The sequence below is a fragment of the Tachypleus tridentatus genome, chromosome 6 (genome assembly GCF_004210375.1).
Source record: "Tachypleus tridentatus isolate NWPU-2018 chromosome 6, ASM421037v1, whole genome shotgun sequence".
Lineage (NCBI taxonomy): Eukaryota > Metazoa > Arthropoda > Merostomata > Xiphosura > Limulidae > Tachypleus > Tachypleus tridentatus.
In genome coordinates, this window is record NC_134830.1 from 18,394,730 (window position 1) to 18,411,145 (window position 16,416).

Sequence of the window (16,416 nt, forward strand, 5' to 3'; positions counted from 1 at the left end):
AAGGTCAAGAACAAAGGATGTTTGCCAAGAAATGAACAGGTAGAAACAAGCACCATGAAAAGAAACCTTATGAGCAACTTACTGAAAAGCACGAGCAGGGCACAGTAGCCTATCCAAATCCAACTAAGAACAAAGGTGAGAAATAGAGAGAAGGAAAATCTGTAAAAAAGGAGGAATTACTTTTCCGAACAGCTGAAGTTTTGGGAAAGAAATATTAATCTGGATATAAAAGAGAACATAAATGGAATAATACAGAACACATTAAATGTCAATGGCAAATAAATGTGACCTATGATGTGAAGAGAAGGAAATTGGTCTTAAGGAAAAATCAAGCACAAGGACAGCAGTTCAAACAGAGGCGGTGATGAACCACATTAACATCTCAATCCAAAAGGACATCATGCCAAGATGGACAACTAATCCAGAAAAAACACAAAGGTTGGGAAAGGTAAAAACTTCATGGTAATGGGAAAAGGAAAAAGTGTGAGATAAGGCAGTCCAATAACACTCAACTAAGGACGCAGAAGATCCCTGATCAAGTGAAAAAGTCCATAATATGAGGAACCATGGGTCAAGTGGGTGAAAACCCCCTACCCAAAACCAATGGTGGAAAACATTCCACTTACATGACAAACATCCTTCAAGAAAGGGGCAAATGGAAGAATCTAAAAATAGAAGTTACCCTTCAGAACAAACTGAATCTGCTTGCCAGGAATTGGATAAAAAACAGATGTGAAGATGTATGATAGAAAGGACTGGACAAAATGCCAGTTGACCAAGACTGGCATGTAAGGGATGAAATGAGGAAGAGATAGTGGTGGGGCATATTGGAACTGAAGCAATCATGGGAACCACAGTTGTGTCAACCAGTAAAAAACATTCAGAAGGACTTAACACAGTGCAGCATGGATAATCAAGAAGAAGAAGGATGGGAAGATGCACATAAAGGTATTGTTGGTCCAAACTTGACTGAAAGCATTGACAACCAGAGCAAGAGTATGAGGAACTATGGACCAAATCAAAGGTAAGTTAGTACTGAGAGATGTGGCAGATGCATTTAAGTAAGGAGAACCACACTGAAAACAGCTAGTGGAAAACAAAAGGATTGAGAGACTACTCTGTTTGATACATTTTTTTCTGAAGGGGAAAAAATGATCCACAAAAAGATTGAATTCACCTGGAACATGACACACAATGACAAAAATACCAAGTACATGGGACCAAAAAAAAAATCCAAGGTCTGACCACAAAGGGAAGGAGAATGGATCTTGCCTTGTTGATTAAGGTAAGCCAGGACTATAGAATTGTCAGAATGGATCATAATCAGATAATTCCTGAGAAGATGAAGAAAATGATCCAAAGCACAACATACAGCCAGAAGTTATAATAGGTTATATAGTAAGATCTTTCAGTCAGAGACTACTGACAAGAAGCTCCCTGCTAATCAACTCATGCCCTCCAACCCTGAAGGGAAGCATCTGTAATATGTAAATCCTAATGAATGGAAGGAGTGAAACACCCACCAAAGTGTAAGTTTTGTCAAACCACCAATACGGATTATCTACAAGACAAGGAGGAAGTGAAATCGAAGCCTCAAATGGTTCCTATACAAAATTCCGTTGGTAATGCAGAGCCCACTGAAGGGACCACATATGTGTCTGACCCAAGGGGATAAGGGCTTTCATGGAAGACTACATCCCCAAAAGCTATAGAACATTACAAAGTGTTTGTTTGTTTTTGAATTTTGTGCAAAGCTACATGAGGGCTATCTGCGCTAGCTATCCCGAATTTGGCAGTGCAAGACTAGAGGGAATGCAACTAGTCATCACCACCCACTGCCAATTCTTGGGTTACTCTTTTTACCAACAAATAGTGGGATTGACTGTCACATTAAAACACCCCTTGGATGAAAGGGCAAGCATGTTTGGTGTGATGGGGATTTGAACCTGCAACCCTCAGATTACAAGTCGAGCACCTTAACCACCTGACCCTGCTGTGCATTTTACAAAGTGTAAAAGAGGGAACAGTAAGGGCATGGAGAACTGAAAGCTCCATTGAACAAAGTCAAAGAGGAGAATGTTAGGCCTGCCAGAAATGAGTGTTGAACAAAATATACAAATGAACGAGATATTGAGTAGGTATAAGGAATTATTTTTCCAATTTGATCAACCAAGCTATATGAGCTGCCACCAGGAGCAGCCAATGAATGTGATGGAAAAACTCCTGATTGAAAGGAGCTAACAAAACCCAGTCATTTACGTAATGATGGAAGCATGTAAATGTCAGCTTAATGCCTTGACTGCCTGACACAAAATATACAGGACAAAAGCAAGTCCCAATGACAGTGTGCAAAATTGGTAATCTACCCTATGATGAACAAACCAAAGGTACTGTCTAGAGTGATGAGATATTGGAATATGAAGGCAAGTAAACCTAGAGAAAAAGCCCACCTGAGGAGGAGAAAAGACTCCACAATAAATCAGGGTAAAACCATACATTGAGGTGGGTCAAATAGATCACATGCCATAAGTCTCCAGTTTTCAAACACCCAGGAAAAACTCCTGGAAAAGAATAATTGACAGGTTGGATGGCATGCTGGAAGAGAACATATTGTGCCTCAGACAGATACTGACTGGTGGTTGGGTAACATGACAATGAAAAGGAAATGGGTATCTCAGATAATGGAAAAGAAAGTGGATGACAAGTCCCTCAAATAAAACCAAAATTACCCACAAATTTGTGGTGAAAGGTTGTCAAACAGAAACAAAATTGGACAAGAGAAACCCTAATAGGTAATCACCAGTACTGTGGGTGGCATGTCCATTTGCATTAAATAAAATGATGAGATGAGGAACACAGTTGAGAAGGAGCTGGGTGGGAAACAGTAATACAGGCATGTCTAGGCTCAAAAAGCAACAAATTATTTACTCAGCAAAGATGGAAAGGTACTATGATGTCACATCAATTCCAAAGGAAATTGCAAAGTTTCAGGAGTATTACAAAAAAAAATTCTGATGAAGAAAAGAGGCCATATGAAAGTCTCAGAGATAAGGAGGGAGTAAATAAACTTGGACCAAAGTTGCACTCCTCCCCAGGAGATTCCAAGAACTGAGAAACTATATGTGTCAGGCTAAAGATGAAGAAGACAAAAACACCAACATGGAAGTAACTGGGGAGAGGCAATCTCTTAAAAAAAACCTCAAAATCTCTGTGGATTACCTCAGAAAGGAGGTGGGTAGTAGACAAGTACAATAGGAGAGTCAACAGGATAAGATGAAGTTGGGGTTATGTGAGTGGAAGTAATACACCATATCAGAAACCTCAGTTTCAATTACTGAACCTTTTCAGAAGTTAAGGCTTACGAGTAACTCCATTAACAGTCTGCTGTCACTATTTCATTTAAAAGATTTTACAATAATGTGGTAAAAATAGGTCATAATATAAATAGGTTTAAGTCCTCAATTGATCAGATAATATAAAAATTACAGAAAATTTGGCCATAATGTGACAAAATAATCAACAAATTTTTATCCAACATAATTTGGGAGAATGCTTATAAAGAAAAAAAATCCATTGAAAATAGATGTAAAAAATTAAATAGTATTCCAAGTACATTATGAACAATTACAAATATATTAATTCAGTAATAACTGTAGCCACTGGTTATGTATGCATTTCCAGCTTGCCCCTAATATAGAAGGAATCTTGAAGAAGCTTGGATTATAAGGTTTAATATTTTTTGTCTTAAATTGATTTTTGAATCTTAATGTTTTGCTAACAGTATGTAGTGTTTATACCACGTGTCTTTTAAAATATGTGATTAAATTCAAATAACCTAACTAGGGAAGAGTTTTAACGATAAAGATAACTAACCAGAATCTACACTTTAGATATATATCAAAATTGGTTAATTGTTTGCCTACTTTAGTTTGCCAGTAAATGATGAAAAAGTTGAGTGACATCTTCTCACACCTGGCTTATATATATATATATATTTCTTTCACTACATTTCATGCTTTATTGAAGATAATAAATTCCAAAATAAATAATATTTTCCATTCACTAACCCTTTTGAATCAAATGATGTTTGATGACATGCTCGATGTAATCCTGGCTACAAACTCCTTCAGCTGGTAGAAAAGCACAAACTCCACTTTTACCATACTGGCAGATAAACGATTCCCCGTTCTTTATGCAATGACAGTTTTGAAGATGATGACAGAAGTCCCTTGAATTGGTGAAAGCTGGCATGTGAGGGCAAATAAAGCAGGCTGTCTGTAAATCTGCTTCCTTGAATGATTCTTGGAAAGCAAACAGTAAATTGCAGTAGTTTCAGATAATAATAGCATGCACTACACTTTTATATATATATATACACACACACATATACTACCATAACAAAATATCAATACATATATTTATGGCTGAAAGACCATAGCAGCTTTTAACCACTTTGTACCCTTAAAACATTGATTCCCAAATAAATATACTTCACGTAGATAAGGATAGTCTGTACAAAACAAATCAAAACAAATTTACCAAAATATAGAAAAGTATATAAAATTAGCAAGTATTAAAAAAAAATCAATGTTCCTGATTGTACAGGGTGGAGTCTGTCAAACTTAAAACATTTTAAATATATGAATCATTATACTGATCTACGAGTATTGATTTTGCAGACCTTCATTAAATTTGTTTCTTACCCATTTGTGCAAACTTATAAATTAGCCAAATATACAAAAGGTGACCATTTATATTTTTTATAACTTTATTAACTGTAAATGAAATTCATGCACTATTCTTGATTCTGATATTAAACTTGGTCTTGTAAATATTGTATTTACAAATAGATATCAAACAAGATTTTAATGTAACTTGATAAGTACTAATAGCTGATACTCTTAAATTACATGTTAACAAATAAAATATTTATAAAGAGATTGATCTTAAAGTACAAAATTAATAAAGCCTATTGAAAAAATTATCTTTCAGAACAGCTTTTCCTCAAATAGAGAGTTATGACTTTTAGGTGGTTAGGAGAGGTACCAAAAGGGTCACAAAGAAGTAAAAAAAATCCAATAAATCTCTTTCTAGTTTTTTCTTTTGCAAATACTAATATATTCAAAAAGATTCTTCTATCTTATCAACCTTCTTTTTCTGTATGTGATAAAAGGAAAATATTTCCTTTATTATCTTTTTAATTTGTTTCAGATTTTGCACATCTATATGAATTCTTCCAAATGTTGGACAGTAAGTTCTGAAAAATGATAATACTGTTTCATTAAACTTTCTATAAATGAAGTTACTTGGGATATAAAAGCATAATGACTTATAAAATTATAAAAATATTATTACATTAGCTAAACAATGTGAAAGGAAAACTACAACTAGCATTTCTAATGCAAGCTATTTACTTAGTTTAGCCAGTGAGGTTTCTCAAATCATGGTTACAAAGTTATTTGTCATAGTTATATTTACACATCTTTCAGTCAATAACATTCCTTTATCTTGTGTTGCACTAGTAAGGAAAAATAATAATTTAAACAGATGTTAGAATATGGTACTTTACAAGTAATGGTTATTTTTATTGCATAAAATGTAAGAAAATACAAATTTTTTTATTTGTTTTTGTAGATTTTACAAAAGAAATATATTTTCCAAAGTGATATCAATCTGAATTTATATGCCCTGTGACTCTACACCCACAAAGTTTTAGATAACACAGATTATAGGAAAGGGAGCTGTTTAACTTCACCCATTTTTAACTCTTGGGCTACTCTTGTATGATCAAACAAGATAATTTAACAATCCATCATACATATATAGGGGATTGGCGAAATTTGCTAATCAATTAGTAATTAGACTTATTAGCAGGCTGTATTCAACTAACAGATTATTCTGGCATGATATGATCAACACTAGTATAGCAACTTTCTGTCCACTGTAGCAATTCATATCAACAGTCCTTGAACTAACTGTGTGTGTTAATCATCACATTTAAACTGTTCAATTGTTTCTGTTTTTAGAATTACTTATGTTAATGAATAGATAAAAAGAGTCCACTGGTACATAAAATCATGCATGCCCAGTAAATTTGAAGTGTTTTTCACTCAAACTTTTGTTTTCAAGTAGTGTTAGTCTTATATTAATATATGAAGTTACATAATATAATTTGATTGAAGATATCATTGTAACTTTTGCATGCTAATCACTTTTAAATTATTGAGTTGTTTCCATCACACTTTTTGATATAATTCTCTTGAATGTATCAAGGAATGTGTATAGTAAACCCTTTGGTGTTACTACTAGTTTTCAAACCATTCTTTTTGATACTTCATTTTTTCTGTCAGTAATGATTCTTTCTGAACTATTGTCTCTTGATATTTATTAATGTTCTTGCAATACACCTTTCTTCTATTAATACAAAGTTTGTATTAAAACTTTTGTACTTGCAAAGTTTTTTTCTTTTTGGAATATAATAGGTGGACTATGACACACATTCAATGAATGTTCAAATATATTTTACTGAGGCAATGTACACAACATTCCCACATTTCCAAATGAAAAATTTTCCACAATTTTACGAGGAAATAATTTTAAAATTCCATGGTATTTCCAGAGAACTATTTGATAAAATGTAGTGCCAGGGTAAAACTACAAAAAACAAAATCAAATAGCAAAAAACATTGTACAAAGAAAGTTAGCAAATATTATATCTAATTTCATTGCAATGAAGCTGGATATATTCCATCCATATAAGAAGCATTGAATGTTTCTCATTAAAAATGTTAATAATATTAACTCCTTTTTCCCTCCCATACAAGTTAGTAAATACATCATTCTTAATTTTGTATTTGACTCAATTTATATCTGATATTTATATGACATATGTAAAACAACATTCTTGTAGCCTTGATATTAAGCACTGCTGAATAATAGACACACACCTATAATAATTAATGTAACATTACTGGCTTCTGACAATCACATGTAGGCCAAACTCAGAAAACAAGTTCTGATAACAAACAGAAAAATACAAAAACAACCATTCTTCACAACTGCAGCAGAAAAAAATAATTCACTTCAGATTATATTCCCACACTAGCACATAACCTACAAGACTGTTTAAAAATTCTAGTTTATGTGACTTAATCATAAATTTAGGCTTAAGAAATTTCCCTTTCACTGCTATGGGCAATCGTACAAAGATGTTACACAATATATGCATATATGCCTACTGTATAGTCTGACTTTAACGTACAAGGTAATTTATTTCAATTTTCATTTTTTACATTTTAGTACCCCATTTTCAAACAAGAGTAGCAACCCTTTAGCAGCAGCATCACTAATGTGGAAAATTTTTTACCATTATTTTGTCTTTGATATTATTTGATCTTATTACTTATACCAAATGAAAGTAAATACAAATCATATTAATAGCTTATTTTGAAATATCTTCAAATTAAAAGTAAGAAACATTAGTAATCAAGCTATTTATATATTGATAATTATTTTATTAATAAAAAAAATATATAAATGCATATCTTGGATATGCCATTAGTTAAATGAAGCATTGTTTCAAAGAAATTGTAGTTCATATTGACCAGTGCTTCTCAACCAGGGTCCTGTGAAACAATCAGTCTTTGACACATCTAGATGTTCCTCAAAATGCAAGAGTTCCACATATTCTAATGCATTAAAGCTTACAAGTCACATAATTGCAATCTGACTGCATCATATTTCTTTATTAGTACAGTGGTTTTCATAAGAACACAACAGTAAGTCACTGCACTGTCTTAAATAAGTGAGCAACACCAGGTACAAAGAGGTGTTCTAGCCATGTAAACTTTTATTATTTGAAAGAGCTTGTTTCTCATTATATATGTATACCCGAGTAACCAGCTCAATAAAATTTTACTACTTTGCATGTATGTGTGTGGATATATAGCTGCATTAAACATCTATACAATGTCTGAAATTGTGAATATAGTATGGCAGTAATGTTTTTTATAATTAACACTTGAAAGGGTTCTGCAACACAAATCTGACTCCAGAAGAGTTCTGTAGATTAAAAGGGTCGAGAACCACTGATATACACTTGCAAAATTTTATTTTAAAATTACACATTTAATAATTCTGTTTTACTGCTACCCTGTATTAAAAATAAAATAATAAACTGTCTACAGAGCAGAAAAATTCTTGGTACAACTAATATTATTAAATCATACATTAACAATCCCAATCTTTCTGACACTCCAAAGCCACAAGTTCATACAAATATCACATATAAAAGGTTGTTTTTTTAAATCCATATAATTTTTACTGAACTGAATATTTAGTTTTAAAAATTTCATCTAGTACTTTTTTAAGTTAATAAAACACCTCAAAGAAGTGTCAAATCAGCACACCTGGGAGACTGAATATCAAAACCCTTAAATGTTTTTACATTAATACTAGAAATTGGAAGTATCTATATGAAATTGCTAGAAGTTTCACATATACTTGGTCAAATTAAAATAATTATACTGCTAAATTACAATTTACTTAAATGATGATTATATCTAATGTGTACCAAGGATGATTTTTTTTCAACACAGTTCCTATTTCTCTTTATAGTGCAATGGAGGTTTCATGTTGTGATTGCTTTCAAGTGTGATATTTTACTACTATTTCACCTCTAAGTTAATGGCCATTTTCCCATTTCAATTTTAAGCTAAATCATGATCATCACACTTTCCCAAATTTTTAATATTGTTCAAACTATGAAAAGCAACTTTCATCAAGGTAAGAAACTAAGAGTCATAACTCTAAATGTTATTTCAGGAGTTGTGCTTTAATTCAAGAAACAATTATACATATAAAAATTTCCACATAAAAACATCAGCACTCAACACTTGTTAAATTTAATCACCATATAAACACAAGTCTAAAACTAACGTATGAATCAGAAACATCTGTACATTATTTTATTCAAAGTTTTACAGATAGGAAGGCAAGTGCTTAAACATAAAATATTTCCCAACTTTATTTTCTAAACCGTTGAGTAAATTTTAAATTAGTAGAAAAATGAACATAATAAGTCATAATTATGTTTCTTGTACTCACATCCTGGAAATCTAGGACAATTTTTTCATAAATTTCAACTGATGTTTATTAGACACAATCTCCTTACAACAGGAAGAATAACAATAAGACATGTTGACATATACCATTAAAGTATGATTTAAAAGGCTCAAGCTACATGGATAGTCTTGTATCTTTGGGCTCAATTTTCAAGAATTATAAGTTTAAGAGAGTTGATTCAGGTGTAAAGGAGTTTGAAAGTGTTCCTATAGATGGTTATGTCCAATGATAAATGAAAAGGCTGGAAAATTAAATATTAAGAAAGTTTTGGATGTTCCTTAAACAAATACATTTGGTTAATTATAAGACTGTGGAAAATTTTGCTTGATGACCTTACATATGTTGTTTGTTAATCAATTTGGGTGTACAGATATGAAGCCAAGCTACAATTCATTTAAGAGTGATGTTCTGGTTAGCTAGGTTTTGTGACTGGGGGTGATGTTTAATGGGCCAAGTAGCTTTTCATCACCTTATTTGTTTGTTTTTCAATCCAACCTTTCATTTGCAGTATTACTAATATATCTAATGTGGATGTTAAACATAAATCATAGTATACTTGCAAGTATTAACACTAAACTTAAGCATGCTTGTTTCAATGAAAATCTAACATGCTTACCTTTCAGAGGTCCTTTGAGAGAGTTATCACCCATAATTTTCTGTAAACACAATAATCCTGTTCTTGAGAACCAATGAAGAAACAAACTAGTTAACTACTGTACATAACTGTAGTGGCAGTGATACTAAGACACAATCACATCAAAAGTTTAAACTATCGTTAGAATCTAGACATTTAATGTGATTTTTACAGTTACACCTTTTCAACATCCTGTGTCAAGCACGAAAATGTAAAGACCCAAAAGTCACAGTATTAAGTTTAACGTTAAACACAGTTCAGCCTTAGCATCAAATATCGTGGTAGACAGCAAGTAAAAATTTACGTCCCAAGACCTACACAACAAACATTCAACGTAATACGAACTGTTGCTAGTGTCGGTACTATCGCCAAGTGTTAATTATCATGCATACTGTAGTACATGTACATGAAAGTAGTAAATAATAGTATTAATATTATGCTATTAATGTACTAAATTGTGCTAAAACAGTTAAACTATTAGAGCTAAAAGTCTAATAACGCTCACAATCAAATGCCCGAAAAGTGTTATGAATTCCACAATCTTGTAAGTTTAAGAAGTTTAAACTTTCCCAGTCTTTACGATATTTACTTAAGTATTTAAAATTTTGATTCTGAATTACACTCATCCCGTTTATAATGGATAGTCATTACAATTGTATTTAAATATATTAAATAGCACATTATTAAAAGGCCTAATAATTTAGCAAATATTATTATTAATAAAATCTCGGGACAATTTTTTTAATCTCAATCAATGATTTATCAGTCGCGCCACCAACCTAGCACAACATACTATTATTATGATTTATCAAAAAATATTAATTACTAATAATTAATAAATTTCCTGTTATCATTAATTTTTCCATAAAACAGTGTTCATACACATAAAAACATGACTTAAATATTATCAGACAAATTTAAAAGTAAAAAACCCTGGAAAACCTTATTAGATTTCCTACTAATTTTAAAATGGGAGCTCGAATTGGTTTGTTTTGAATTTCGCGCAATGCTACACGAGAGCTAACTACGCTAGCCATCCCTAATTTATCAGTGTAAGACTAAAGGGAAGACAGCTAGTCATCACCACCCACCGCCAACTCTTTTGGGCAACTCTTTTACAGAACAAATAGTAGGATTGCCGATCATATTATAACATCCCCACGGAGAAAGGGCGAGCATATTTGGTGTGACGGGGATTCGAACTCGCAAACGTCGGATTATGAGTCGAGTGTCTTAACCACCTGGCCAGCAATAAAAACAGAATGACCTTTTAGTTACTTTGATAATCTCTAGTCATCTATGGATAAACGCGATGATGATTTTTTTTTCAATAATTTCGTCTGATTTCATCGGTTAATGAGGGGTAATCTTAATTTCAAGCATATAGATTTGGAAATGCTAGAGTCAGACCATGAAGGAGAAAGGTTGTTGGAACTGTTCAAAATGGCTCTCTTTAGCAATTAGTCAAGGAATCTACTAGAACGATGCTATTTTAGATTTATTGTTAACTTGAAATATAGAAATGATCGAGAACATGGAAACTGGCAAACATCTGGGCGCAAGTGATCAATGGTGTTCAAGATTTTGCTGCATATAGAAACAAGAAATAATGATATTTTGGATATAAATTTCAATAAAGCAGATTTTAAAGGGATGAGGCAATAGTGAACATGGCAACTGAATTACTTGGAGACACTGATCAAATGTGGAAAATTTTTAAATATTTAAGCTAAACATATTTCTTATGGGAAGAAAAGAATAGCTGCAAGTAAAAACCAGGTTGACTCACAAAGAATATAAGAAATAAAATCCAAAAAAAGCATCACAAGCTTAAGAAATTTAAATTGACTGGTATGACAGGAGATTTATAAGATTACATAAGATCAAGAAAGTTGGTAAAACGAAAAATTAGGGCATCAAAAAGAATGTATGAGGAAAGTTGACTCAAAATGTAAACGTTATCAGTATGGATTTCTTTAGATACATTAAGGGTAAACAAAATGTTAGTATGGTTGTAGGACCCTTGAGAAATGATAAAGTAATAATCGTATCCAATGATTAAGAGATGGCTGGGTTATTAAATATTGCTTTTTTTGTTTTTACTAACAAAGATTTAAACTGTATTTTACATCTTGACCAGATAATAGATGAAAACGAGATCGAACAAGATGACTGCATTAAATCTGAAAGATAAGATTCCTAGGCCAGATAATATTTCCCAATTAGTTTTGAAGGAGGTGAAGAATTGGATACGTGATCCAATTGCTACTATTTTCTCTCAGTTCTTGAACAGTGGGTGGATACCAGAGGATTGAAAGTTGGTTAATGTATTTCCTCTTTTCTGGGTAGGTGATAAAAATTGTCCTAGTAATTATAGACCCATTAATCTTACATATGCTGTGTGGAAAGTTTAATAAAAGATTACTTTCAAAGTCATTTAAGAAAGTTTAGAATTTTTTGGATAATCATTATGGTTTCATTAAGGGTGTATGTGTGTGTGTGTTTTTATAGCAAAGCCACATCGGGCTACCTGTTGTGTCCACCGAGGGGAACCGAACCCCTAATTTTAGCATTGTAAATTTGTAGACTTACCGCTGTCCCAGTGGGATATTTCATTAAGGTGAAATATTGCTTTACAAATCTTTTGATATTATTTGAAAACATTGTTAGTTATGTAGTTGAGAGAAAGGGTATAGATTTGGTATATTTAGATTTTATGAAAGCATTTGACAAGGCGCCACATAAAAGGTTCGTAAAAAACAGTCTCTAGAGGTGTGGGAGATAAGTTAGCTGATTGGATAGAAAAGTAGCTTGATGAAAGAAAGCAGAGTTTCGTCACAAATGGAGTTCAGGCAAATTGAATTAATGTCACAAGCGGGATGCCTTTGAGCTCAATCGTAGGACCTTTGCTCTTTTTGACTTACATTAATAATATACATAAAGGAATGATTAAAAAGCTACTTACATTTGCAGATGGTATTAAAGTTTTGGGTATTGCTACCTATGAAGAGGATACAGCTGCTTTACAAAAGGATTTATATCATTTAGTGAGTTGGGAAAATAAATGGCAAATGCAAGATAATGCATGTGGGTTGTCATAATTATGAAACTAAGATGAGTGGACGATAACTGCCTGTTGTAGAAACAAAAGTGTAAGAATGGCATTTCGAAAGTCTTCCATTTTTCTTCAGTTTTTATCATAGTTTGAATTACAAGTATAATTTGAATGGAAATAACCTTAATAGTGTCACGACAAATTATCGTAAGGTAATAGCAGATCAGTCTCTAAAGTCATGCAAACATTGTTCTGTTGCTAGTGTAGCATTTTGGGTTATATCTTCAAAAGTATTGAATAGAGGTCCAAAAAAGTATAATTTTATTGCATAGGTTACTGGTTAGGCTACATTTAGAATATTATGTTCAGTCTTGGGCTTCTTACCTTAGGAAATACCTTAAATTATTGGGTTTAGAGAAGAATTACTAGGTTATTGGAGTACACTGAAGTCACTGTCATGTTTGTGGAATCATCTTGATATGCTTTGTAACATGGCGCATTATCCTGCTGGAAGCAGCCATTGGAAACTGGATAGATTGTGACCATAAATGGATGCACGTGATCAGCAAAACGCTCAGGTACGCTGTGGCATTCAAATGATGCTCAATTGGTATTAAGGGGCCTCGTGTGCACCAAGAAACATTATTCACACCATTACACTAACACCATAATTTTGTACTGTTGACACAAGGCAGGATGGATCCATGGATTCATGCAATTGACGCCAAATTCTGACCCTATCATCTGCCTGTTGCAGCAGAAATCGAGATTTGTCAGACCAGGCGACGTTTTTAGAACTTTCAATCGTCCAGTTTTAGTAATTCTGTGCCCACTGTAGCTTCATCTTTTCGTTCTTAGCTGACAGAAGTGGAACTCGGCGTGATCTTATGCTACTGTATTCCATCTGCTTCAATGTTTAATGCATTGTGTGTTAGATATGCTCTTTTGTACACCATTGTTGAATGGAGTGGTTATTAAAGTATTTGTGGCCTTCTTGTCAGCTTGAACGAGTCTGGCCATTTTCCGCTGACCTCTCTCATTATCAAGACATTTTCGCTCACAAGACTGCCGCTCACTGAATTCTATTTTTTGTTTTGTTTTTCGCACCATTCTCTGAGACAATGGTGCGTGAAAATCCCAGGAAGTCAGCAGTTTATAAGATGCTGGAACCACCACGTCTGGCACCAACAATCATTCCACGGTCAAATTCTCTTAGATCACGCATCTTTCCCATTCTAATGTGTGATCGAACAACAACTGAGCCCCTTGACCATGTCTGCACGTTTTATATATTGAGTTGCAGCCACACGATTTACTGTTTGGCTATTTGCGTTAAAGAGCAGGTGTACCTAATAAAGTGGCCACTGAGTGTAGATATATTCGAAATATTTAAGTGTGTGTACAACACGTTCTTTATACTATAGAGAACATATCCTAAACATTACATAAGTTTTCTTTTTCTTGCCACAAGTCCACCCAGGTCTTTTCAATTGCTTTATAATTTCAGTTGATAAATCAAACTATATTTCTTTATTTCTATCGTACTAATATTCCTTGTGTAATTTTCTGACAATTGTAACGGCAGTTACCTCAGTCATGCACAGCTCTTCCAGCAATAATTTTGTTTTAGTACTTCAAAAAAATTATCTTTTCCTTTTGTCAAAATGTTCTTAGGTAGGTTTAATTACTTCAGAATTACGCTCTGACGGAATTAAATTCTTCATATTCCCTTTTTTACTGTTAGTCTTACTCCAATACCTTAAGCGTTAAGCCTATCATTTCCACCGAAGTTAATTTCATGCCGAACATTTCCTTAGCAGTGAATTTACTCTTTTCTGCAATTGGCTATGTCCGTCAGCTCTTTATAGGTCATCTCATACTGTTTATATGTTTATTACTTAATAGTCTTTTTGCAATATATTTTCAACATCAGTAAGTTACAAATAGAACTTCAAATAATCATCTGCTTTTAACTCTTTTATAATAAAAAAGTAAACAATAATAAAATATTCATTCACAAAATAAACTAATTATCAATATTTACACTAAATAGTCTTTTATATCAAGACACAAGGCAATCACGACAATACTGAAATAATGTTTGTTTGTTTGTGGAATTTCGCACAAAGCTACTCGATGGCTATCTGTGCTAGCCGTCCCTAATTTAGCAGTGTAAAACTAGAGAGAAGTCATCACCACCCACCGCCAACTCTTGGGCTACTCTTTTACCAACGAATAGTGGGATTGACCGTCAAATTATAACGCCCCCACGGCTGGGAGGGCGAGTATGTTTGGCACGACTCGGGCGCGAAACCGCGACCCTCAGATTACGAAGCGTACGCCTTAACGCGCTAGGCCATGCCAGGTAATGAGTGTAATAAGTTTTGTCAATGTCAATAATGGTGAAATAAAAGGTAAATGAATGTATTTTAAATTTTTAGGCTTAGAAGGCATTACAAGTTAAAGTTTTGGCGATCGTTAAATGTTATTAATTTTACACAATTTATTTTCATATTCAATAATAAAACATATTTGAAAATTAATTAAACTTATAAAGCGAAATTGTAGTACTTCAAAAGTTACTGGTTTCCAGTCATATCTGTAGTAACCTCAACTATTTTTAGGTTCAATTGAAAACTTATTAAAATGTTAAAAGTAAACAGCATTTTTATTTTTACTTTGATGAAAGAAAAAAGACTAAAGAAAATGTGAACAAAATTAAAAGTAATCTTTATTTACAACAAAGACCATCAAAGAGAACAAAATGACTTTAATTTGAGGCAGTGCTTCACTGAACACGTGGCTCTAAATTCTTTGTGAGATTATGGCTGGATCGTTTCATACATTATACATGTAATACGATGGTACCTCGGTTCTCGAACTTAATCCGTTCCAGAAGGCTGTTCGAAAACCGAATCAATTTTTCCCATAATAAATAATGTAAATTAAATTAATCCGTTACAGACCTCCAAAAATTACGCATTATGAAGCATTTAAGTAAAAATATTGCTCATTTATACAGGCCCCCCGTTAGTACAGCAGTATGTCTCCCGATTTACAACGCTACAATCAGGGATTCAATTCCCCTCGGTGGGCTGAGCAGATAACCTGATGTGGCTTTGTTATAAGAAAAACACACACACTTATTTATATCTGTATAATAATACTTAGATGCATAAAGTCAACCATAAACACAATAAAAAAACAATAAATAAAAAATTAACTGCACTTTATCTGTGCTGAGGAGAGCTGATGGCGTAAGTAAAAGGTGGTGAGGAACGAGGAGAGAAGGAAGGAGAGTCACCTTCCATAAAAACGTCAGGTAACTCTCCTTCTGGGGTTCTTTCTTTTTTCTGTCTCTTTGCACCGCTACAACCTGCTTGAGACTCACTGGACCTATTTCTCACTAAAAACTTGTCTCATGAGGTTTGTTTCTGCCTGCATTTTAAGAAGTAATTAGAACTGGCACCCTCCCCATGTCTCACCATACTATGTATGCCACTTCTCTTCCTAAATTTTTCAAACCATCCCCTACTAGCCTCAAAGGCATCACTTGTATCAACACTCGTTCCAGGGGTGTTTTTCAGGAGGTCAGCATGCAACT

The 16,416-nt window shown here is 33.2% G+C and overlaps 1 protein-coding gene across 3 annotated transcripts in view; it reads right to left on the reverse strand.

The window, feature by feature from the left end:
- Window positions 1–10,514, reverse strand: part of LOC143252024 (vacuolar protein sorting-associated protein 54-like) — a 116,686-nt gene extending 106,172 nt beyond the window's left edge. The window contains exons 1-3 of one of the 3 annotated variants that reach the window (XM_076503552.1): window positions 10,263–10,401; window positions 9,740–9,779; window positions 4,068–4,301 (exon numbers count right to left, since the gene is read on the reverse strand). In XM_076503552.1, coding sequence (XP_076359667.1) covers window positions 4,068–4,301; window positions 9,740–9,773 — 268 coding nt within the window. In that variant the 5' untranslated portion in view covers window positions 9,774–9,779; window positions 10,263–10,401. Of the gene's footprint in view, window positions 1–4,067; window positions 4,302–9,739 lie in introns of all 3 variants that reach the window. The other 2 variants (XM_076503553.1, XM_076503554.1) reach the window with 2 other exon arrangements.
- Between the last annotated feature and the right edge of the window lie 5,902 nt (window positions 10,515–16,416).